This window comes from Podarcis cretensis, assembly GCF_951804945.1.
Source record: "Podarcis cretensis genome assembly, chromosome: 14".
Classification (NCBI taxonomy): Eukaryota; Metazoa; Chordata; class Lepidosauria; order Squamata; family Lacertidae; genus Podarcis; species Podarcis cretensis.
In genome coordinates, this window is record NC_137183.1 from 39958361 (window position 1) to 39983216 (window position 24856).

General features: G+C 44.0%; 1 protein-coding gene across 1 annotated transcript in view; it reads right to left on the reverse strand.

Moving 5' to 3' along the window:
* Positions 1-1270: 1270 nt before the first annotated feature.
* SHISA9 (shisa family member 9) overlaps positions 1271-24856 on the reverse strand; it is a 235357-nt gene continuing 211771 nt past the window's right edge. Inside the window, exon 4 of the mRNA XM_079952416.1 lies at positions 1271-2236. Within this exon, the coding sequence (XP_079808542.1) occupies positions 1878-2236 (359 nt within the window). The 3' untranslated portion in view covers positions 1271-1877. The remainder of the gene's footprint in view (positions 2237-24856) is intronic.

Consider the following 24856-nt stretch of genomic DNA (forward strand, 5'->3'; position numbering starts at 1 on the left):
AAAAACAAACAAACCATTAGAAGGGAGGCAAACCATCAGCATCAGTGGGCCCTGCCAAGGCATTTGGGTCCCAACAGCTACGTGAACAAGCCAGGTGCTGTCACCATCCCTGATGAGATTGAGTTTTGCTTTCTCCGGAGAGTGGCGGAGTTTAGTGCACAGTGATTGTAAAAATCTTATGTTTTCAGTTCATTGGCGCCCAAGCGTGCAGACACAACTCTTGCATGCTTGTTCAACCTCGGCCTTGATCCAAATGTCCTTTATCATCCCAGGAGTAGCATGCCTCACATTTAGATGGGTATATTAGCATGAACAAATGCATATCAATAATGAGAAACTAATAAAAATATATATTTTTTCTTTTTTTTTACATGCAGGCTTCCTTTATGGGAAATGGTAGCATGTGACGCTCCCTTTAAAACATATGGACCTTTTAAAAGGGATTAACCATATGGGGGAAAGAGAGAGAGAAAGGCTGAAAAGAAGTTAACGAAGGAACATTGGCATAAATGCAAATATGGAATGAAAGGTTGAAAGCCAAGGATAGCCAACGTGATGTTCTCCAGATGATGATGGACTACAGCTCCCATCATCCCCGAATATCCACCATGCTGGGCTGAGGCTGATAAGAACTGAAGTTCAGCATCTTTGAGAAGATACCACATTAGTAATCTTCATACTGGGGAGATTTGAGGCAGGGAGAGATTGTTTCAATAGGCGAAGAGGCAGGCCAGGAGAGCAACTTCTGGCCTGGCAAAAACACGACACATCAGTAAAACATGTTCTCTCTTGGCAGCAAAATGGACGGAAGGACACCTGATTGGTTGAGTCCCACACATGAGGAAAGAATCGTAAGTTGGTACAGGTTTCACTTTAAAAACAAGACGATCATTAAACGTTAGCAATACAGTAAAGGCACCACCCACGCTTATTTATCTTCAGTCCAAAGTAACAGGAAAAGGAGGAGAGGGAATCAGGGTAAGAAAAATTTGGACCTGGCTGAAGAGCAACTGGCTTTATTCATTGCCCACAGATAGGGCAGCTTAGACTGGGGTGAAGAATCCCCACCAACATCCTGCTTTTTCTGGCCCTACCCCCCACCCCCTGAAAAGTCCTGAAAAATGTAAGACATAAAAGTGGGGGCTAAAATCATCTCTCGTGTGAGCTTTCCACTTCCTAGAAAGTCTCCATATGCTTGTCACTGTAACAGTCTTCACAGGTTTCGCGTGAGTCTTTTCTTATGTTTCGTATGTATATAGATATTTTTTGCTTGCTTGCTTGCTTCTTTAGTGACGGTACAAAAAGAAAAGAAAAGGAAACACTAAAACGTAAGGATTTCTATCCAGGCGTTTGCTTGTTGTTTCAGCTTCCCCTTCTTCTCCACAGATCTTAAAATTTGTACAAAAGAAAGCCCCGAACTTCACAATGTCCCTCCCACCCTGATGGATCGTTTTGCGTTGATGCCCATCTAGCCCAAGGCAGGGACGTTGCAGAAAAAGTTCTTAAGCTGATGGATGGTGTCTCTAGATTGTGCTACTTCTCATCATGGATTTGAATTTGGAGTAGAAAGAAAGAAAGAAAGAAAGAAAGAAAGAAAGAAAGAAAGAAAGAAAGAAAGGTTCAGTCCCAAGGGGTTGGTTTCCAGTGTAAAATACAAATGGAGTTCAAACAACCTTCGGTGTATATTGCTATATAGCGCTAACCCAATCTTCGGCTCATAGCTGGCTACCTTCACCAGGAACCGCCACCTCCCCTCCACCAGGAATGTCCACCTCTCCTTGTTCCGAGCTTTTGATCTTATCTCTTCCAGTTGTGTCTGTGTTTTTCCCCCTTGTTGTTTTTTTAATAAAAAAAAAAGAGTAAGAAGAAAGTTGGTCTCAAACAGTCACTTCTGTCTTGCTGTTGGTGATGAAGTATGGCTGTGTGGGTAAGTAATGCTGACTCCGCGTCGTGAGTGGATCACTCCCCACCGGATCGCCTGCGAGGTTCCTCCCTTTGGTCGCATAGGCATGCCTTCGGAGGGACTGGTCGCTAGGGTCCCAGGTTTTGTACGCTAAAGGGTGCATGTGTGGCTTAGAGGCTTTCGACTTCTGCCCGTTGTGTTTCATGGTGCCGCCCTCGAGGATGTGGGGGCGGTCGTCCTCCATATGCACCGGGTGGAGGGGCAGGTTCCCCTTTGCAGCGAGCTCTGAGAGATGGCGCCGTTTGGAGTAGAAGTCATCATTGACCTTGTCAGCTGGTTAAAGAAAAAGGAAAGGGAAAGCAACGTCAGCTAAGAGTCAGGGGGGAAAACCCAACAACCTTTGAAATACCATACTGATCCGAATATAAGCAGCACCCACAAATAAGCCGCACCTTTAAAATTCAAGGGGGGGGGGAGGGAATACCCAAATATAAGCCGCTCCCTTATAATTCCACAGGCACTCATACCCATAAGTGGCAAATGTAGAAGAAAACTCTACAGCAATATCGTAAAAGCCAATTTTTGTAAGGTTGCAAATTTAAGCCGTACTTTTCGCGGTCAGAATTTTTTGGGGAGGGAAAAGTGTGGCTTATATTCGGGCCAATACGGTAAAACATGCATTCGACAGACGACACTGTATAAAAAGACTACAACATTGGTTAAAAATAAGATACGCTTCCAGATGGGAATAAGACTGTCTTCATAAATAGCGCTTATCAAAATAAAAATACAGTGATTTTTCCCTTACAGAAGGGATGAGGAAACTGTGGTCTTCCAGATGGCGGTGGTGGACTCCATTGCCCATCAGCCCCAACTAGCATGGCCAATAGTCAGGGATGCTGGGAGTTGTAGTTCCACAAGATCTAGAAGGCCACAGGTTCCCTATCCTTTCCTTAAAGAGATCTGTAAAATCTTAGCACAGCAGACATTGCTTTCTTTCGTGGTGCTCCAACAATTCATACAGTCCTACACGTCTTCCTGGGACACTAATGTATTTAATGGTTGCTAGTTTTCTGGATTTTGTCCTGGCATTTGTTTTATTTTTTTATTAGGTTTTAAAACATAATGATTTTCAATATAATGAACAATTACATAGCATTATTATGATTATTTAAGGGACGCAGGTGGCGCTGTGGGTTAAAGCCTCAGCGCCTAGGGCTTGCCGATCGAAAGGTCGGCGGTTCGAATCCCTGCGGCGGGGTGCGCTCCCGCTGCTCGGTCCCAGCGCCTGCCAACCTAGCAGTTCGAAAGCACCTCCGGGTGCAAGTAGATAAATAGGGACCGCTTACCAGCGGGAAGGTAAACGGCGTTTCCGTGTGTGGCTCTGGCTCGCCAGAGCAGCGATGTCACGCTGGCCACGTAACCCGGAAGTGTCTCCGGACAGCGCTGGCCCCTGGCCTCTTAAGTGAGATGGGCGCACAACCCCAGAGTCTGTCAAGACTGGCCCGTACGGGCAGGGGTACCTTTACCTTTACCTTTATTATGATTATTTATGATTTCACATATGTCATGGGTGATTTGGATGGCTATTTGTAAACAAGGAGAAGACACAAAAGTGAAATATTATATATCATAGCTGATACCTGACAGAAGGAAAACAACAAATAACCACATGATCTACTATAAAAAAGCAGTGGGATGTATCCAATGCCAGCCCTACTCAGAGTAGACCTTTTGAAGCTATTGGACATGATAAGTTCATTAAATTCAATGAATCTGAGTGGAACTTAGATGAAGACCACCCTTAATTTCAATTTTCTACAGGTTCTGATGTGTATTACAGCCTTTGATGGCAGGTATTACATTTCAATATTGTTTCTATAAGAAGTAAAAATATATATGCTATGCTTCATAAAAGTTGCTTGGTCCCCCTAGATCTCTTCACAAACCCACTTCATGCATTAGTATTTTGGGTATCACCTACAGATATTTGTGCATCATAAATCCAATTAGGTACAGATTTTTCAATTCAGCTGCCAAAATAGGAAAGAGAAGTAAATATGAAAAATTAGACTCTTCCAAAAAGGTTATTTTTAATCTTGCTTCTCAATTAATAATAAAAAACAGTATAATAAGGTGGCTTTTATTGTTTTTTATATTTTACAATTCCCCTCTTGGGAAGGATCAACTGGAGAGGCAGATTATAACTACAATATTAAGGTAAGCTTTTGTCAGGGAACTGCCAGCAGTACTGGAGGGGGGGGAGCAAAAGCCAGACGGATTCCAGAGAGCGTCCAGGGATCGGGAGGAGCAGCCCATCTTCTGGGGAAGAGAATCAGCATAGCACCAGTGGAGAAGGGGGGCTGGTGGGGGAAGTGGCAAGGCGATCCCATGACTCCTTGCCTGGGACCAGCGGAGAGACTAGAGGTCCTCCGTTGCCCACGCCCTCCCTGCGCAGGAGGCTTCCGTGCAGAGAGGGTAGGCAGAGACTAGGTGTCAAAGAACTTCTTTGCTGGAAGAAGTTTAAGAAACGCCCACTCACGGATTCTGCCAGCGATTGAGTCAGCCACGGGCGAGTGGCTGTCTGGACAGAGGAGGTTCACTTTGGCAGCCCAGCCAGGGAAGATAGGCACCTGCTTACGCACGAGCAACCCCCTTAGGAACCATTACAGCTTTTCTCCATGTATGCATGTTGTCAAATGTCCTGAGGTTCACCCAGATTTTTTTAAAAAAGAATTTTTAAAAATTCATTTTGGAGTTTAAAAATTGCACCATTGTGAAGGTTTTGTTTTGCATGGCACCTAGAGATCATGTTTTATGAAGCCAGTAAATAGCTAATAACAGCAAATAAATAAATAAGCAAGTATTTACACAAACTCTGGATTGTAGGTATCATCTTTGAAGAGGCTCCCCCACCCTTAGTCATAGAGAGATGGGTTCTATGTACATAAGACAAGGCTGCTGGATCAAACCAGTGGCCTTTCTGGTCTAGCCTCCAGTTCTTACAGTGACTGGTCAGATGCTCGTGGAAAGCTTGACAAGAGCACAACAGCAAGACCAGGAGAAAATCTTGCCTCCTGTGAATCAGCAGCATTTGGAATCTGAGTTGGACTCAAGAAATCGGCATTACTCTAAGAGGCCGCCTGCTGCAATATGTGTGGGAATCATCTAAAATATGGGTAGGGTGGGAAATATGTGACCCTTCAGATTTAGTTGGGTTCTTATTCCCATCACCTCTGAAGATGGAGCAGACTGGTTGGGACTAACGGAACCTGGATTGCAACAACAACTGGAGGACCACAGCATCCCCCATGCCAACCGAAGGTCTTTTCCCCTTGAGAATTAATGTATCTTCATTTGGAAAGATATGCGTGTTCAGTCAATTAATCAAATAAACCCACTCTGGTTCCAGTTTGGGATATTTCTCATGTTTGGGATACTAAGCTGCAAAGACAGATTATACAATGATTGCAATGAAAAGATGTTTGCAGTTTCCAAATTGTTCTACGTTCTTGTTGCAAACACATGCCAGATCACACATTGTTCCCCATTCAAAAACAGCAGCTACAACAGACTGGGCTCTTTCACCTAGTTTGCTATTCAGAAAGCCAAAGTCCTTGGCTCTTATGAATGGGCCCTTTTCAAAGATCTGCGCATTGTGTTTCATTTCCCACTTTTGAAAGGGAGCCATTCTGCTGAAAGAAGAATGGAATCGTTGACTACTAGGGACGCACAAATCTGTCAATTTCACTTTCAATCTTTCTTTCATTCTTCTGACCTGAAGGCCAGTTCACTCCGTTCCTCCTTCAGTTTGTGGTTTTTAAAATAAAATTTAAAATGTATCAGCATTTTAAAATGCAGCCTTTTGCCAAATACACACATTTTTTATGTGTCGTTTTCCCTATACTTAAAGACTTTTTTTTGCAAGCAGCTTCCCCCAATATACTGTGTTTTCATTTGAAATTTTCACTCACATGAATTTTTATGCACATCATTTATTGCATTGCAAATTTAGAGTAGGGCTAATTCAAAGGATTGGCTTTCATATTGTTTCTGGATGTGCAGATTGGGTTGATTTGTATTAAAGTGCAAAAATGATCTGAATTCCTCCTCTACCTCTCTGACTGATTGTCATGCTGGTTATACAGAACCTCCAGCCCTGGATCCAGTATATTATAGATAGAGAACCTGTGGCCTGCCAGATGTTCTTGGACTGCAATTCCCATCTCCCCTGAACATTGGCCATGCTGAACATATGCAGAGCCCTGCTGGATCAGGCCAAAGGCCCATCTAGACCAGCATTCTGTTTTCGCAATATATGAAGTTTAGTATGCTTATGTCTGGGAGGCGGGTGGCGCTGTGGGTTAAACCACAGAACCTAGGACTTGCCGATCAGAAGGTCGGCGGTTCAAATCCCCATGACGGGGTGAGCTCCCGTTGCTCAGTCCCTGCTCCTGCCAACCTAGCAGTTCGAAAGCACGTTAAAGTGCAAGTAGCTAAATAGGTACCGCTCTGGCGGGAAGGTAAATGGCGTTTCCGTGTGCTGCTCTGGTTCACCAGAAGTGGCTTAGTCATGCTGGCCACATGACCCAGAAGCTGTATGCCGGCTCCCTTGGCCAGTAAAGCGAGATGAGCACCGCATCCCCAGAGTTGGCCACGACTGGACCTAAAGGTCAGGGGTCCCTTACCTTTATGCTTATGTCTGGGAATTAATTTTGATGGAAAAGTTAACAGAAAGGGTACGTGAAAGAAAACAACATGAGAAATGACATAACTTTTACACAATGTGGTCCTCCTTTATTACATATGCATCAAAGAAAGAACATGCATTTAAACCACCTAAGACACACAGGAGCATGTGGAATGTTATTTTTTAAACCAGCAACTGTAGAAATAATTTTTTATTTGATTATATTACTAATGTAATTACCTGGATGTAGTTGGGGCTGGTTTTTTTTTTGGGGGGTAGGGGACAACTGTATTTGATTGCTTGTATTTGCTTGTATGTTGTTCTTATATTCAACTAATAAAATATTTAGGTAAAGGTAAAGGTACCCCTGCCCGTACGGGCCAGTCTTGACAGACTCTGGGGTTGTGCGCCCATCTCACTTAAGAGGCCAGGGGCCAGCGCTGTCCGGAGACACTTCCGGGTCACGTGGCCAGAGTGACATCGCAGCTCTGGCGAGCCAGAGCCGCACACGGAAACGCCGTTTACCTTCCCGCTGGTAAGCGGTCCCTATTTATCTACTTGCACCCGGAGGTGCTTTCGAACTGCTAGGTTGGCAGGCGCTGGGACCGAGCAGCGGGAGCGCACCCCGCCGCAGGGATTCGAACCGCCGACCTTTCGATCGGCAAGCCCTAGGCGCTGAGGCTTTAACCCACAGCGCCACCTGCGTCCCAATAAAATATTTAAATATATATATATTTGTGATGGATAGGATATGGTTCAGATTCTGAGAATGAATGGCTAACAACGGCACTTCCTGCTACACTAAGGTATCATTTCTGGAAACTGCTTGTAATTCAAGTCATATAATGACTTGTGGGCTTGCAGACATGAGTTTAAAATGTAGCATGAGGAATCAGCTCTTAAAATACTGTCCATCTGCAGATAAGTAAGACTCCAGGAGTACTTAAGTGCTCCAAAATTCTCCAGTTGGGACTTTGCCCATGGTGAATTTCATGGGCAATTATTGCCATGTGAGTTGCTAGGCTTGCATCAAGGACATTAGGTGTTTAACAGCTGCGTGCTCAGAGTTTCTTTTTGGTGCCATAATATGTTCCCTTCCTTAAAGAGATGCTTTTCCTCCTCCAGGTGAATTTAAATTGCTTTTGAAGGAGCCCATGTTGTAAAATTACGCTCTACATGCCTTACCTGTCTCCATCTGTCTCCTTCTTAATTGGCGCCTGAGTGCTTTATATAACATGCAGGTGTAGTTAAAGGGATGTCTTCTCTTTTTAATTAAAACATGGAATGTAGATAATGGCCTGTTCCAATTTCCAAACAGGATCTGAGATCGCATCTTATAGGGCTCTTGTCAGCCTTCATTGCTGCCTCCTTTTGGAGATCTGGAACCTATCAGTGAGGAATTACCATCTGCTAAAGCTTTTAAGTTTGGCCAAGCAATACAGACATGGGGTGTGTGTGGAACTGACCCCAATATATATAACTTTAGCCAATAAAAAGGAGATGAGCTCCTTTCAAGGGAAGGCTGAGGAGCATTTCTGCATTCAAGGGCTGTAACCCCATACACACATCCTCCCCCCAATATAATATATTAGTTGTAGCCATTCTGAATTTTTTTTTTTAAAAAAAAGATAGCAAAGAATATATATTGGTATAAGTAAATAAATCTCACGATGTCATTTTCATGAGTTTCTGAATTTTTAAGCACACTTTCCCCATTAGAGTACACATTTCTTGGTTGGAAAACGGCAACTGCATAATTTGGAGAAGTGCAAATTTCAAAGGTGAGCCAACTGCCGTGAAAATACTGGGTTTGACACAAAAACCCTGAAGCCATCACAGCTTCTCACTTTTTCATGCAGAACCCCAAATTCCCAGAGAGCCTTTCCTTCAGTACACCATTCCAACATGTTACTGGAAGTTCAGACCCCTGCATCCCTCTGAGTTCAGACCCATTTCCCCTCCCACTCAATATGGCACCACTTCCTGTTTCTCTGAAAACAAGATCCGGGTCGCTTGAATGCCCCTGAGAAAGATTTTCACTGTTTCCCCACTACTCAGTTGATTGGTATCCCATAAAGAAGTGGTGAGTGGGAAGCCACAATGGGTGGGGCCTGTTTGCAAGGCCACTGCTATGACTGCGAGGGGTGCTGAGGGGTCATGGGCACTGAACCTGTGACTTTCTGTATGCAGATTATAGGCTCTGCCACTGAACTACAATCCTCACCCATTAGTCTTCCTGTTCACCACTGGGACAGTGAAACTGCTTTACTAGTATTTTATGGATTTGCATTACCTCGGGTTACAGACACCTCAGGTTGTGTGCTTTCGGGTTGCACACAGTGCTGAACCCGGAAGTACCAGAACAGGTTATTTCCGGGTTTTGGTGCTTGCGCATGCACACATCGCACTTTGTGCATGTGCAGAAGCACCGAATCGTGACCCGTGCTTGCGCAGACGTGCAGCTGTGGGTTGCAAGTGTGCCTCCCACACAAATCATGTTCACAACCCAAGTGTCCACTGTATTAGTATTTTATGGATTTTTGCATTTTAATTAATCATTTTTTAATGTCATGCTTACATTTACGTTTTTAGATTCTGTAGTACCTTCAAGAGCCTGTTTGGACTCAGTTCTAGAAGTACATAGGGCAAAAAATGCAAAAAATGTCCAGCATGTTAACTGAAAAAACAGCTTTTCTTTTTTTTTTTGGCAAGAGACAAAATCAGGACCTTGGTCAAGCAGCTCCTCAGGGGGTGGAAATTGCCTTCTGATAGGAGAAACGTAGGGATTTCTTTTCTGATTAAAAGCGGGGGAAAGGTATTCTGTCTTTTGTGCCATGTTTTGAAAGAGTTTTATTACCATATCTCCCATAAATGATTTAGCACTGCAAGCGTCATTAGAGTACTTTGTTTTCCACCCCCATTAACGTTGCAGCTAATTAAATCAAAAGAGGTTTTCCTGGAGTGGTACGGAACCAGTAGCAGGAAACTGGCGAATTGGGAGAATCACTTAGCTCGGGTGGAAAAATAGGGGCTGGGGATGGAAAATGCTCCATAAAGACGCAGGGAGGAATTCAATGTCACACTTTTCTGAATGTTCTGTCAGCATTTCTGCTTCCCAGACAGAACAATCCACCCCACCTCTACCCCATATGCTGTTCTAGGGGTTCTCCCAACTCTCCAGATTGGATTTGGTGGGATCCTCTCTGCTGGTTTTTCCTATTGTGCTGGTTTATCTGGGTCAGTACTTGGTTCTAAGGTAGACACAATGCCAATTACTGATCTCCTGCACCATACTTTTGGCCTTTTGTGGGGGGTTGAAATGGAGTGGATTTTGGACTGAGATTAGACTGGGAGTGGCATCATTGTGCTTAAGACGTTCCCACTGATGTTTTGTGCTATGATCGCTCTGCTACAATTTTTCAAAGGACTGCTGCTTCATCTTGGCTTCTTTGCAATTTTCATAAAAGGTAAAGGGACCCCTGACCATTAGGTCCAGTCGTGGCCAACTCTGGGGTTGCGGCGCTCATCTTGCTTTATTGGCCGAGGGAGCCAGCGTACAGCTTCTGGGTCATGTGGCCAGCATGACTAAGCCGCTTCTGGCAAACCAGAGCAGCGCACGAAAACGCTGTTTACCTTCCCACTGGAGTGGTACCTATTTATCTACTTGCACTTTACGTGCTTTCGAACTGCTAGGTTGGCAGGAGCAGGGACTGAGCAACGGGAGCTCACCCCGTTGCGGGGATTCAAACCGCCAACCTTCTGATCGGCAAGCCCTAGGCTCTGTGGTTTAACCACAGCTCCTCCCACGTCCCTGCAATTTTCATATTTTTCACAAATACTTAGATATGTGTTGGGGCCTCCTGGCATTTCATTTTACTCTTTAAAGAAGCTGTGTGCATGCATATGGGAGTGCTCTGAGTTTGATGGAAACAATAGCGCAGAGGGAAGGTGTGTTTCACCCCCCCACCATCCCCCCAACTTCAGTGGCCCCACACCCTGTCTGCAATTAGCTTCTCTTGTTTCCTTACTCAATCTCCCACCTTTCTTCCAAGTCGCATAATACAACATACCTGGTTCTTCTCCCAGAACTTTCTCTTTGCTAAACTCCTGTCAGGTAGTTTTGGCCAATTGGCTCAACGTCACCTAATGAGCTTCGTGCCTGAGTGGGAATTTGAACCTGGGTCTCTCCAGCCTTCATCCAACTCTCTAACATGAGGCTTCAGAGCCAGTTTCCAGGAAAGAAAATACTCTATCTGAAGGTGTGGTCTCTCAGCATGTCCAAGCCAAGCATGCTGAGACAGAGCACTCTTCTCTTCTACTAGGAATGAATAGATTCCCTCCCCTCCACCTCACTCCTTCACAGTTCTCTGGGTATACTGGAGAGAACGTATAGAATTTATTCTGAAATATGGACCTGCACTTTCTGGTTTATTTGCATCTTCACTCTGTGATGCCAATGGGCAAGTACACATTGATAAAACACTTTTTCCCCCAGAAGGAAGCCTTGATATGATTATACGCATGATTGAATCGAGACTTTTGCAGTGTTCAATGCATGCAGGTGGATGACTTCAAAACATGTTTTTATACCTCCTCTGAAAGGGGGGATTGCATAATTTGGGTATCTGCCCAAAGTAATGCATTACATTATGAATGAAGTGGAGGACTACATCCTTGCCTGCTACAGGATTTCCCCTCTCTGAAACCATCTGAGCTGGACTTACGGATGGGAGAGAAATTCAACTCAGTTTGAATTGAAAGATGAACCTGCCAGAGAATATGCAACTGAAACACAGCCAGCCTTCTCTGACTTTTGCCATGCACTGCCAAGGAAAGTGCTAGGGTACTGTGCACATAAACATGCAGATATTAGTGAAAATAACATACAAAACAGCATTACATTTGTCCATATATATTTCTATGGTTTTCCAATGAGACAGGAGAAATTGTTTCACAAAAATGTGTATACATCAGGGGAAATGGCATACAAAACTTTGCCTATTAGGAGAAATTGACACTAAAACGTGGATGAATTTGCATGAGGACATCTAAAAGGGGGGAAAATCATAAACTAATGCAGAAATGTGGAACACTGAACAGTATGGGAAACACGTGGAAGAATATTACTATCATGACCTCCAACAGGTCATCTTTTTGGTGCCTTTTGTAGAGTTTATTTAGAGGCCTGAAACGACTTAATTAGACTCCTTGTCTAATTAACTGGCTATAGAAATGTATTATATCATGAATAAGAGCTGTGCATTTCTGTAAAGACCACAGCATGAGTACAGTAATAGGGGCAGTGAGCTTCCCTTAAGGCAATCAAATGTGACACTGGACAGCAGTTAGGTTTTTTGGGTGCAAGAGATTAGCACAGGACCAATGACCTATCTCCCTCAACTATTAGCCAGTCCTTTGAAGTCACCCATTGGCTTTGCAGTCAGGACAGTGGAAAGTGTGCTGATTTCATTCTAAGACATTAGAAACAATATATAAAGCCAAGTAGAGCCCTTGCTTAGTGGAGGTCCCAACACAGACCTTAAGAGACAGGAAGAGTGAGAGGAGATAACTTGACTATCAGGACTTTGGTAACGTTGCTAAGGAGAAGATTTCCCAGCAACTCCAAAGGCTGTAAAAGATCTGCTTTCCTTTGTTTTCTGCTACATACTTATCAAACACATAAAGCCTGTTAAAGTGCCTGCTTGTTTGCCAGCCAGATTCCCAAAGAACACCTTGCTCCCTTAGCAAGGTGTGGGTTTAAGGATGGGAAAATGAGAAATTTGCCTCTCCCACCCCAGACCTCTAGAGCGTTATGAGAAACTGTACCTATAGCATTGCCCACATGGATGTCACTGAATCCCTGCAGTTGGTGGATCTGGGGAGGGTCCCTAGCTGAGTTGGAGAGCACATGCTTTCCATGCTTATGGTCCCAGGTTCAGTCCGTGAAAAAGACTTGGTTTGACAGATCTGAACAGCCATCTCCTGTGAGAATTCTCAACCAAATTCTCTGGTGTAATATAAGGTGGTTCCTACTTCATCCCAAGATCCTGAAGCTGAGGCTCCAATACTTTGGCCACCTCATGAGAAGAGAAGACTCCCTGGAAAAGACCCTGATGTTGGGAAAGATGGAGGGCAGAAGGAGAAGGGGACGACAGAGGATGAGATGGTTGGACAGTGTTCTTGAAGCTACCAGCATGAGTTTGACAAAACTGCGGGAGGCAGTGGAAGACAAGAGTGCCTGGCATGCTCTGGTCCATGGGGTCGCGAAGAGTCGGACACGATTAAACGACTAAACAACAACAACAACAACAACCTCATCCCATGATGGCTGGGTCAGAACTTTAAGTGACTCCTCTCTCTCTCTCTCTCTCTCTCTCTCTCTCTCTCTCTCTCTCTCTCCACTACTCCAGGCATTATAAACATCTCAGCTTGAGCTCTTCTTTCCCCAATTTCATTTTTTCTTTGCTGCACATGAATTGATTTCAAAGCTGCCTCAATACAGTGGATGCCTGAGTTTACCTGGGGATGAATGTACCGCTGAAAGGCAACCGTCACTGCATGCCTCCAAACCCCATTTTCAACTGGTAATGCCGTGTGCAGCTGTGACGTGTCAACCTCAAAAGACAATGGTGTTCAAAGCTAGCCTTGCCAATCCAATTTTCCACCTCTTTTCTTAAAAAAAGGTTTTGGGTTTTTTTGTCCTTTTTTAAAGGCATCTATCTCAAACACAAATAGCAAAAAAGCACACTGTCAAAACCCATCAAAGCTGCCAATATCCCTACATGGCACATATTTTATGCTTTCCGAACTGTCCTTGTCACCAGGGTGGGGATGGGGGGGAGAGAACTAAACTGACAATGGCTGAACATTCACTGATTGAAAGAGAATTGTCAAGGCTTATGCTGGCACACTTACAGTAATACTATGTGTATATCCCCGGGCACCAGGGCAGCGTGCTTCTACAATGTGCTTGGGAGCAACATTGGAGCTGGTGGAAACAGCAACAAAGACAGACTATAGCAGTTTATTTGGACCTGTAAGTCTCCCCCTTTTTGAAATAAAGGGAAAAGAAGAGGGGTGCATGTATCAAGAAGGGAGTGAGTTCCAGAAACTCCCACCCCCCTCATTTGGGCATCATTAAAATGGAGGTGGATCCGGGATGCGGGTGGCGCTGTGGGTTAAACCACAGAGCCTAGGACTTGCTGATCAGAAGGTTGGCGGTTTGAATCCCTGCAACGGGGTGAGCTCCCATTGCTCAGTCCCTGCTCCTGCCAACCTAGCCGTTCGAAAGCACGTCAAAGTGCAAGTAGATAAATAGGTACCGCTCTGGCGGGAAGGTAAACGGCGTTTCCATGCACTGCTCTGGTTCGCCAGAAGCGGCTTAGTCATGCTGGCCACATGACCCGGAAGCTGTACGCTGGCTCCCTCGGCCAATAAAGTGAGATGAGCACACAACCCCAGAGTCGTCCACGACTGGACCTAAAGGTCAGGGGTCCCTTTACCTTTAGTTTACTAGAATGGAGGTAGAGCGCCTATCATTTGATAGAGTAAGGGAGAAACTCATGGCATTGAATGCTGCGAGGTGAGAAATGATGCTGTGGATTTGGGTAGCCAAGCGATGTATGCTATGTGGCCTGCCCATCACACTTACTCCAGGCTATTCTGTTGCGCTTGAGGATGCTCTCTGATTGCTGGTGCAGAAGTAAGAGTAAATGGTTGTCAGTAGGGCTGGGCTAAACACTGTGAGATACCGATGGATCCTGCTCTTATGATTCACTGCTCCCTGCAGGAGGCAAGAGAGACCTGAGCTAGCGGAGTTAACAGGGCCTACAGGAATCGAGAGAAGCATGGCACATTGAGATTTTTGCATAGCACACACACACACAGAGCATGATTTGCGATATGTTGCCAGGTCAAAAATTATGAAACCAATATCACGATGAAGACTTCAAACTGGCTCTGGATTGATTGGTCAGTGTGAAAAGCTCCCTGCCCCAGCACCAATGGGGAGGGTTTTTTGTGGGTGGTGGTGGTGAATAGTTGTGAAAGAGTGAAAAGGCTTTTACTTTCCACCCTCCCCCCCAAAAAACAGTGCCATGAAAATAAGCATTGTGAAGATGCACCTAGACTTTGCTCTCATTAGTGATGTGACGAATCATCAAAACAGTCCACACCAGGTAGCTGAGCTTGGATGCAATAAACTATGGTTGAGTCAAAATGACTTACCATTTTCTCAGAGCATTTTCTATAGTGTCAAAATGTAAAGGACCGCCCCCCCCCATTCTGACACTCCTTGTGAAGATGTTTCCCAGTTTACATTGTCCACTCTCATTCATTCTTTCTCAAATGAGTTCATTTGCCCTCAAGTGATCTCATCCCATAGTGGTGGTGTTCTGTTCACCACACGATCTCTCATCCACTGGGAAAGCAGATTGTGTAATTTGGATTCAGACCATCTCTCTCATTGTTGTAAACCACTTTGAGGTCTACGGGTGAAGGGCAATATACAAATGTAGTAAATGATAGTAGTATTAATTTACCATCAGTAACTGTGAAACCTGAATGACACACAAAGTTGTGATATACTGTCCCATTCACAATTCAATCCTTGATTGACTGGGATGACTCACATAACTAATCCAGAAGTGGTATCTTCATTTTCATTTGACTTTGCAACAGTGGTGTCATCCCGTTGCCAAATCTGATTGGTTGCACAGTGTTGTGACAGCATCCTAGGTATTACATGATTCCTGATTGGTTGGAATTGCATAGCTAACTAATCCAGAAAGGTGAAAGAAACTTTAATGGGGATGGTGTCACTCAATGAGAGAGTGGAATTTTTTTTCTTCTTCCATGAAATATTTATATCACTCTCCCTCCTAATTCACTATTTTAGCAATAAAAGAAAAGGAAGTAAAATAGAACATATTTGGTGGAACCCAACAATAAACCCAAGACATCACAAGCTAACTGGTACCTCTCCTATGACGCCTGTAGCATCCTTGGGACCAGTATGCAATTATTTCTCAGCATTTCAGAAATGAAGTATGCACTTTACCTCTCACCATTAAAATGGTGAAGATGGGGTGTGTCTAGATTGGTGGCTTAAGGAAAGGCTTAAGGATAATGAATCCAGGGAGATCCTAAAATCTTTCAAAGGCGTTTGATGCTTCAGTGTATTAGTGTAACCAAATTAGCTTGATCCTACGTTGATCCTGGCGATTATCTCCTTGTTTGCTGCAGTCATCTGAATTCCTTGAGAGGTATCACATCACCATGTCTCCCTCTCCCCTCTAGTATGGACTGATATGCCTGTTCTATCCCAGCCTTGTCAATCATTCAGTCATTAGGAACCCCGAGGAACTGACTTTTCTTTTTCTTTTTTTTAAGGAAAGGGTTTTACTAGCGCTGTGCTGTTTTTATTATCTGCATGTTAATAGATTTTTTTATATTGTATTAGAGTTTAATTGCTATTTAAATAAAGTAATTTACTTTTAAAAACCTATTATCTTTTATATGTTTTTAGCTTTTTGTCTTTTATCTGTGTTGTTTTAATTTGTGGAAGCCACCTGGTATCCTGGTCTGGGAAACACATATGTATGGACGCACACACCCACACACCTGTACACAGGGCTCAAGAGGAGGGCTCCCCAGCCATGCCACAGATTAAAATTCCTGCAGCCATGCCTCCTGCCAGCACTGATTGGACAGCGCGGGCTCCCACACAACACCAGTGACGTGGCCCACTGAACCACTGTAGGGGGCCTGATGCCTGGCCGCAACGCCACCCACCAGAAAAGGTATCGGACTTCTCAGAGTTGCTTGGAAAGAGAGATTCACTGTTAAACCACTCTAGACACTGTAGCTCTGTGAGGGGAATAAGGGTCTCCTCATAACTCTCAGAACCCATAACAAACTATGTTTCCCAGGATTCCTTGGGAGAAGCCCTGACAGTTTAAAGTGGTATGCTGCTGCTTTAAATGTATAGTGCATTTATACATTTATATACTTTAGTAAGTACTATTTTATATTTCTATCAGCATTCAGTTCTCCATATAACACCACAGGACTTGTTTCCCTTACTAAATGTTCTTTTTTTGTTTCTGCTGAAGTGGAACTCTCTCCTTCTGACTGAAAAGCCTGTTGTCTCAGTGACAGCCGACGTCGTCTTAATGGATCTCGTCGGCAGCACAAGGACAGTTTTGTCACATCAGTGTGGAAATTTCACTAAGTGCTAAATATGTGGTTTCAGGTTTCTATTCTGCAGGCGACAAAAAAGGTCCATGGAAATCATCATGCCCATTGTGTGCGAGCTTTTCTTCTCCTTAAAAGTGGCGACAGCTGAAAAGCCTAAATGGTGAAAAATAGTGGGTTTTGTCTTCCTGTGGGAATGGGAACAAGGTCGCAGGCGTTCCAGTTCACAGTAAACATAGGTGTCAGGGAACTGCCATTGGGGCTCCAGAGGGATTCTGGAGAGCATCCCGGGATGAGGAGAAGCAGCCCATCTTCTGGGGAAGGAAATCAGCGCCGCACCAGTGGATAAGGGGGGCAGATGGGGGAATTGGCGAGGCGGTCCCATGACTCCTCGCCGGGGACCAGCGGGGAGAGCACGTGTCCTCCGCTGCCCACACCCTCCTTGCGCAGAAGGCTTCTGCACAGGGAGAGTAGGCGGAGACTAGGCGTCAAAGAGCTTCTTTGCTGGAAGAAGTTCAAGAAACGCCCACTGACGGATTCTGCCAGCGATTGAGACAGCCACGGGCTAGTGGCTGTCCGGACAGAAAAGGTTCACTCAGGCAACCCAGCCAGGTGTGGCGCCAGTTTACGCACGAGCAACCCCTAGAACCATTACAATAGGTTTGGGTCAGATGGCAATGGCAAAAGCCCCCTAGGAGGCTTAGCTTGGTGAGAATCAAGTACAGTCATACCTCATGTTACATTTGCTTCATGTTACATTCTTTCAGGTTACGTCCCGCGGCGATCTGGAAGTACCGGAAAGGGTTACTTCCGGGTTTCATTGCTCGCGCATGCACAGAAATGCTAAATCGCTCTTCGCGCATGCGCACAAGCGCCAAATCGTGCCGCGCACCTACACAGATACAGCGCTTCAGGTTGCACTCTTTTCATGTTGTGAACGGGCCTCCAGAATGGATCCCATTCGCAACCAGAGGTACCACTTTATACACTTCCAGAGTTAATGTTAAATAAATTACTTCTGGTAAATGAGCCACCATAGCAGCTAGAGGGCCATGTTTGTGTCCCATGGCAAGTCCGGACCCAACCCCTCAACTCCTTTTGTTTCTCCCTCCCTCTGGATACTTCGCAAAACCATTTTGCCCCTTAATATCACTGGAACCTTCCAAGAGAAAGATGCTGGGATGTTCTTGGACTGAATGTTCTTGAGGGCTGAAATAAATTTCCAAATTTCTGCAAATGAGGGCTCTTGTACTATGTTGCTTGGATCTGTTGGGTCCCAGAGCTCATTTCACACGACATTTCAGTCAACGCTGCTCTGAAGCAAAAAAAGTCAGGCGATGTTCTCCACACAAAAACCCTCCCTAATATTAGCTGTGCGATAAAATCAGCCACGGAATATGTTTTTTTCTAGAATGTAAGAGAGCAATACACAGAAGTTGTACACTTTATTCTGAACATAAAGCATAAGCTTCCTTGCTGTCAAACTAAGAGCTTTTTTTTCTTGACACAGAGTACTCTCTGTACTGAATATATTACTTTTAATACTCACTGTAGCTTTTCCTTCCTCCCTAAGAGTAGTTTGCAGATTTGACTACCAAAGAAGAACTGATAGAATACTTTGCCTTAAAAAACCCCCAAAACCGTGCAAGAAACATTTACACGTAGGAATGGATGACTCAATCTGTTCCCATCTTGGGTCAATTTTGCATGTATTCATTCATATGTCTGTTCCTTCCACAATATTCTGCTGCTTTATTTTCAAAATCAGTATGAAAACTGAAACTAAATCCTGAAAAGACAGAGGTGTTATGTGTCCTGACTTTCTCAAGGCCAGGAGGTGGGGAGATGGTCTGTCCTGAGCAGGACCATGACTTTTTTGGTGCTCCTGGACTCAACACTGTCCCTGGAGTCTGAAAGCCCTAAATGGCCTCGGGCCTGTACCTGAAGGAGCGTTTCCACCCCCATCATTCAGTCCAAGGCTTTTTCTAGTGGTTCTCTCATTGCAAAAAGTGAAATTACAGGGAACCAGGTAGAGGGTCTTCTTGGCAGTGGTGTCCACCCTGTGAAATGCCCTCGCAGCAAATGTCAAGTAAGCAAAGAACTACACAACTTTTAGAAGACATATGAAGGCAGCCCTGTATAAGGAAGTTTTTTATGTTTTATGTTTGATTATGTTTTATATGTATTGGCAGCCGCCCAGAGTGGCTGGGGCAACCCAGTCAGATGAGCAGAGTATAAATAAAATAGCAACAACAACAACAACTACAATGTGGATGACACCCAGTGACTAGGAGTTCATTTTTCCAGCTCTAGCTGGCTGGCGAATTACAGCCCCTTTTGGGCAGAAATGACCACTTTATTCCATGTTCTGGTAATGTCTCCGTTAACAAATACTAATAAAAAAAGCACCAAGCTTCTCAAAATAACAACCACTCATTTCTCCTGCCCACAAAAAAACCATACTCAGATTTGTTTGGAGGTGTGGCTTTGAAGAAAACAGCTCTGTGCATACTCAGAACAGCTCCTGGGTCTACCCAAATGATAGATCAGTTAACGCTAAATGCCTTAGCCGGATTGAGATAATAACAGGAGGGAAAGGAAAACTACACAAGCAGAGGGATGAGTGGCCAGAGAATAGGAGATTGTTGTATCCAGGACTGTCTCTATGTTAAAATGGATTTTGGAAGGATTTGTGGGACAGAAAAAAGTATACCACTACACACACACACACACACACACACACACACACACACACAAGGCCTTTTTGTCCTAATGGACTATCCTCCAGTGCTTAGAAATCCTGATGGGCACCATGTTGGCAACCTTTGCATAAATTGACCAATGTCTCATACACCTAGACCTGTGCACAATGAAGGACATTTGTGGCTTTAGCCAATAGAACTCAAACTCAACCAGAGATGGGTTACTCACCCCTCTGGAGAGTGTCTCTCCCATTGTATCTGTTCTGCTAACATCTTTCTGTCATGTAAGTAAAGGTGGTTGTCAGATCAGCTAGCCACAAGTCTGACAAACAGATTATCTTTAACCTTTAAATCTTCTTTAAGTTTAAACCTGTCACTCAACCTCTTGGGTTATCCATATTCATGTCTTTAAAATGCATTCCTGAGACATCTTTGCTCAGGATGAGCCATTAAAACTTTGAAGATCCTCCAAATCCATTTCTAATTCCATTTTCCTTTCCTCTGATGTGTAAGGTTCTTTATTATCAGTAGTGTAAAGTAAACGTTGTATTTGAGTCTGAGTAGGGGGTGCAGAAGTAATTCCCTGCTTGCTCTGAAATGTGTTGAGCCTTAAGTTATGCTTATGCCATACATTTAAAGCACTTTGATACCACTTTAAAGAGCCGTTGCTTTCCTCAAAGAATTCTGGGAGCTGTAGTTAGTTAAGGAGCAGTAGTTAGTAGTTAGTTGAGAGCAGTTAGGAGACCCCTGTTCTTTTCCCAGAGCTATACTTTTCAGAGTGGTTTAACAATCATTTCCTCTTCACAATGACTCTGCATGAACCCAGTCCTTGATGGATCATCTTCCCCCACCAGGAACTAAGACTGCCTCTCCCAGAAGTGATCCTATGTGGAACATTACTGCCATGTAGACTTAGAGTGCCCAAGTCCCAATGGGATTCTGGGATTTCTTGGGGGATCTGTTTCATTTCCATGACAGGAAAAAATCATTCCATACTGGGGGGTTTTCAGTCCACCCAGAAGAAATCTTTAATTAAGTTGCCCAAATTGGAAATTATGTTGATGTCTAGAACTTGGGGATATCAAATGAAGATGAATGTTGGAAGCTTCAACGCAGACAAGAGAAAGTCTGTTTTCATATACTTGTAGGAGCAAATGCCAAACTTTAACTAGGTACTGGATGAAGATGTACCTTTTTTGTCTATACTGAAGCTTCCAGTAACTATTGGTTAATCAAGACATGCTCAGAGCCCCTCTCCTTAACACCAGTGTTTAATAACTGTTTGCAAAGCTTTACTCTATTTGCAAACTTCTCTTTCTGCTCCTTTCACAATCACTGACAATTGATAGTAAATGGGGGGACGGACAGTAAGTCTGGCTGTGCTTGCCAAATTCTTTAGGATTGCTTGACAAGCAAAAAAGTGAGATGGATGAAGTGCAGTAATTCTAAGTGTGCCATAACTTGGCATAGACTCTGTTTTGATGAGGGCAGTTCCTCCGAGTGGGCTGTAGCTCAGTGGTACAGCATCTACCTTGCATTCAGAAGCTCCTGGGTTCAATCCCCAGCATCAGAATGTCCCCTGTCTGAAACCCTGGAGAGCTGCTCAAAGTTTGTGGAGGCAATACTGAGCTAGGCAGGCCAATGGTCTAACTTGGTACAAGGCGGCTTTCTGTATTCTTATGGAGAGGCCCACAACTGACCTTTGCAATATAACAGCTAAGACCAATCCAGTTCTTGTAGAATCATATAATTGTCAAGTTGGAAGGGATCTCAAGGGCCATCTGGTCTAACTCCTTGCAACGCAGGGATCACAGCTCAAGAATCCCGGACAGAGGGCCATCCAACCTCTGTTTAAGAACCTTCAAGGAAGGAGAGTCTGCCACCTTCTGAGGGAGTCCGTTCCACTATTGGACAGCTCTCACCATCAGAAAGTTCTCCCTAGTGTTTAGTTGGAACCTCCTTTCTTATAATTGGGATCAGCAATGTGAGATCAGGTGGCTGGGCTAGCTGGGTCTTTGGCCTGATCCAGCAAAGCTCTTGTTATGCTCTGATAGTGGTGGATGTTTCCTTTCTGCTTCTCGCTTGGATGGGAGAGATCCATGGCCCAGGGTGGTGAATCAAAGGGAAAACACCTAGCCGAGCATTACGTGTAAACCTGAAGATACCTGAAGATACATGAAATCATTAAATGTATCATCCTCTGGATGTGACAAACGATGCATTAATCTGTACTTTGCAGCCTGCTTTTTCGGCATTAAACCTGGAGAGATATCCCTAAGGCTAAGACTCCCTTGATCTATTTTCCCTCCTCCTACAGGCGTTTCTGGAAGCTGAAAGTTCAATATTTTACTGCTGTCTGACACAGAGATTTGGAGGAGGGAAGGGGGAAAATACCACTCTGCTATTAGGTTTGCAGTCCCTGGCTGAGTATTTTCAAGGAAACGTAAGTCTCTTTTTACAAGTCTAGCAGCGTTGATGGAAACACGGTCAGAATATATTAGCCCTGCGCTGCTTCGACTTCCCCATTTTTCAAAACAACATCAGACAGCATTATCTGTCCTGGAGCTATGCTTGGATATTTCCTTTTTATTTACAAGAAAAGAGCACCATTTCTTGGGGGGTGTCTTGCCTTCCATTCCATTATTTCCACTGCTCACTCTGTGTATACACACGTTAGCCAAACTTCCACAGGCAGAAAGCAAGTAGCTTGCCTGGAATTCAGGACCATATTCCAGGAGAAATATCGAGAGGAAAAAGAACTGCAGCAACGTTGCTGTACTTCTTTCAGATATGCATCTGCCTCCCCCAACTTCACAAAGCAAATTTATATTAAATCTGCATCTTCTAATGCCCATTGATAGAGTACTGCGTTAGTTTCTGGTCTTCCTCCTTTTCCTTGACCCTCTTGAAAGCTCTTTTGGTTTGTTCTCTAAAATGAAGGTATTTCTGTGTGCTGTTTTTGTGATCTGGCCAATCAAAGGTCGTATAGCCAGCATATTATAGTACCATGTAGCAGGTTGATGGAACTTTCTTTCATATGTGGTGGACTTGTAATAGGGTTGTGATAGGGTTGTGTCCGGGGTGAAAATCTGAACACCAGTGTTGTTGATTGCCATTTCTGATCTATTTTGAACTATTATTTATGAAAAACAGCACTGCCGACATGCCTTGCCATATATCTGGATTTTCCCAGACATCTTGCCAATTTTTGCCTGGACACTGCTTTCAACCACAGTATTCTGGGTATGTCCAAGAAATTCTGCATGTATGGCAACCCTAACTTGTAAGAAAGTGAGGGTTTGGGGGGACATGACATATGACAAGATAAAAAAGATGTTTAAAGTGATTATAACAAAACAACTGGAAACTTTTCTCTTAGGGATTATAGGGACAGAAGTTCCAAAAAAGATGATTAAGTCATTTATGTAAATAACAACAGCAGCCAGGATTCTCTACACACAAAAATGGAAGGAAGAAGTATTTCCATCCAAAGAAGAATGGATAAGTGAGGTTGTGGACTATGCAGAATTGGCAAAGTTAACAGCCAAAATAAGAGAATCTAACGATGATTGCTTTGTGGAAGAAAGGAAGTCCTTTTCGATTTAAGTAAATATTATAGTATGATGAACTCGCAAGCAGGACTTGAGCAACAGAAGGAATTAGAGGGATGTGTTGATATAAGAGATAGGAGGTATTGTGCAGCAGAGGGGGAGAAATTAAAACACCATGGAAAATGGGGTGGGAAGTCGGAAAAAGACAAATTTATTTTGTATTGAAGTATATATGTTAAATTTTTGAAAATTTTCTAACATTTATTAAAACAAAAGCTATTATAGTACCACAAAAACCATCATATTTCCTTAGATGGTGACATCACAAAACTGTATCAGCAGAGTCAAAAGGATTACTCTTCTTCCTCTGAATGGCAGAAGATTTTTACTCCAATTTGCAGCCCCTCAAACTCTCGTCCAAACTAGAGGAAAAACTTCTCCCCCACCTCATTTAAGGTCAGGGTTACTCTAATGGCTGCAAGTAAAGGTCGACCTGTTTATGCAATCCAAATGCTGAACTAATTCCACAGAGTCCCTGAGATAGTCCTCTTTCTAGCCAGCTGTGATGAACAAGTCCAGGTACGTTACCTCTGCTCTTGTCATTGGCGCATGAGTGAGCAGTGACCATTTAAGCATGGGAGTAAAAAAACATGCTTGATGAATCGAAAAAGAGAGAGAATAATTTATGCAGAAAAACCACTTTCAGCACTTTTCTACATGAATAATAAAGTGCTGGAGAAATCCCCCAAGAGACTAAACCGTGTCAGTAATAAGGAAAAGTCTGAAAGCAGAGTTTTGGCGCATGTGTCTGAAAACTTTCCCTTAACACTATTGGCCAAAGTAGCCTTTCTAGGAGAAATATACTAGGGCTGTGCACATTGGCTCTGTGTATACCACAAATTGTGAGCCAGGGTGGTGGAGAGGGAACCAGGGGGACGTAGTGGTTACAGTTGTTGGGCCAGGACCTGGGAGACCAGGGATCAAATCCTCACTTGGCCATGAAGCTCAGTGGGTGACTTTGGGCCAGCCACTGCCTCTCAGCCTAAACCATCTCACAGGGTTGTTGTGGGGATTAAATGTGGAGGGAGAGAGCCATGGAGCAACTGAGCCTTGAGCTCAATGGAGTAAAGGTGGCATATAAAAGCAATACAGTGGTACCTCGGGATACATACGCTTCAGGCTACAGATACTTCAGGTTACAGACTCCGTTAACCCAGAATAGTACCTCGGGTTAAGAACTTTGCTTCAGGATGAGAACAGAAATAGTGCTCCGGCGGTGCAGCGGCAGAGGGAGGCCCCACTAGCTAAAGTGGTACCTCAGGTTAAGAACAGTTTCAGTTTAAGAACGGACCTCCGGAATGAATTAAGTACTCTTTGAAAAAAGTTTGGGAACGCCTGCACTAGAGCAACAAGACTTTGACCCCTGCTCCTCCTCCTCTTGCACCCTCCATGCCCCCCAAATCAGCTGTGGGGGGTCATGAGAAGCCTCAGAACAGCACACAGAGGGAGGAGAAGGAAGAACATTCCCTTTGGTAAGCATAAATGTTGGCACTGATGGAACAATTGTAATAGTGCAACATTGAAATCCATGCAAATTCTTCATAGTAGGCTAACTTTTACTTAACGTACACCTAAGCTAGTCATGGTGGTTCATTTCAACAGGCCTACTCTGAGCAAACATTAGCTGAATACCTTGTTTACCCAATGCATTGAATACCCATTGTTTTTGAGCTATGAAACCAAGAGGTTAAATGCTGGGCTTTGTTGCACACAGCTTAAAGCTTGTATATTATTTAAAATTTTTAAAGAGACAGGG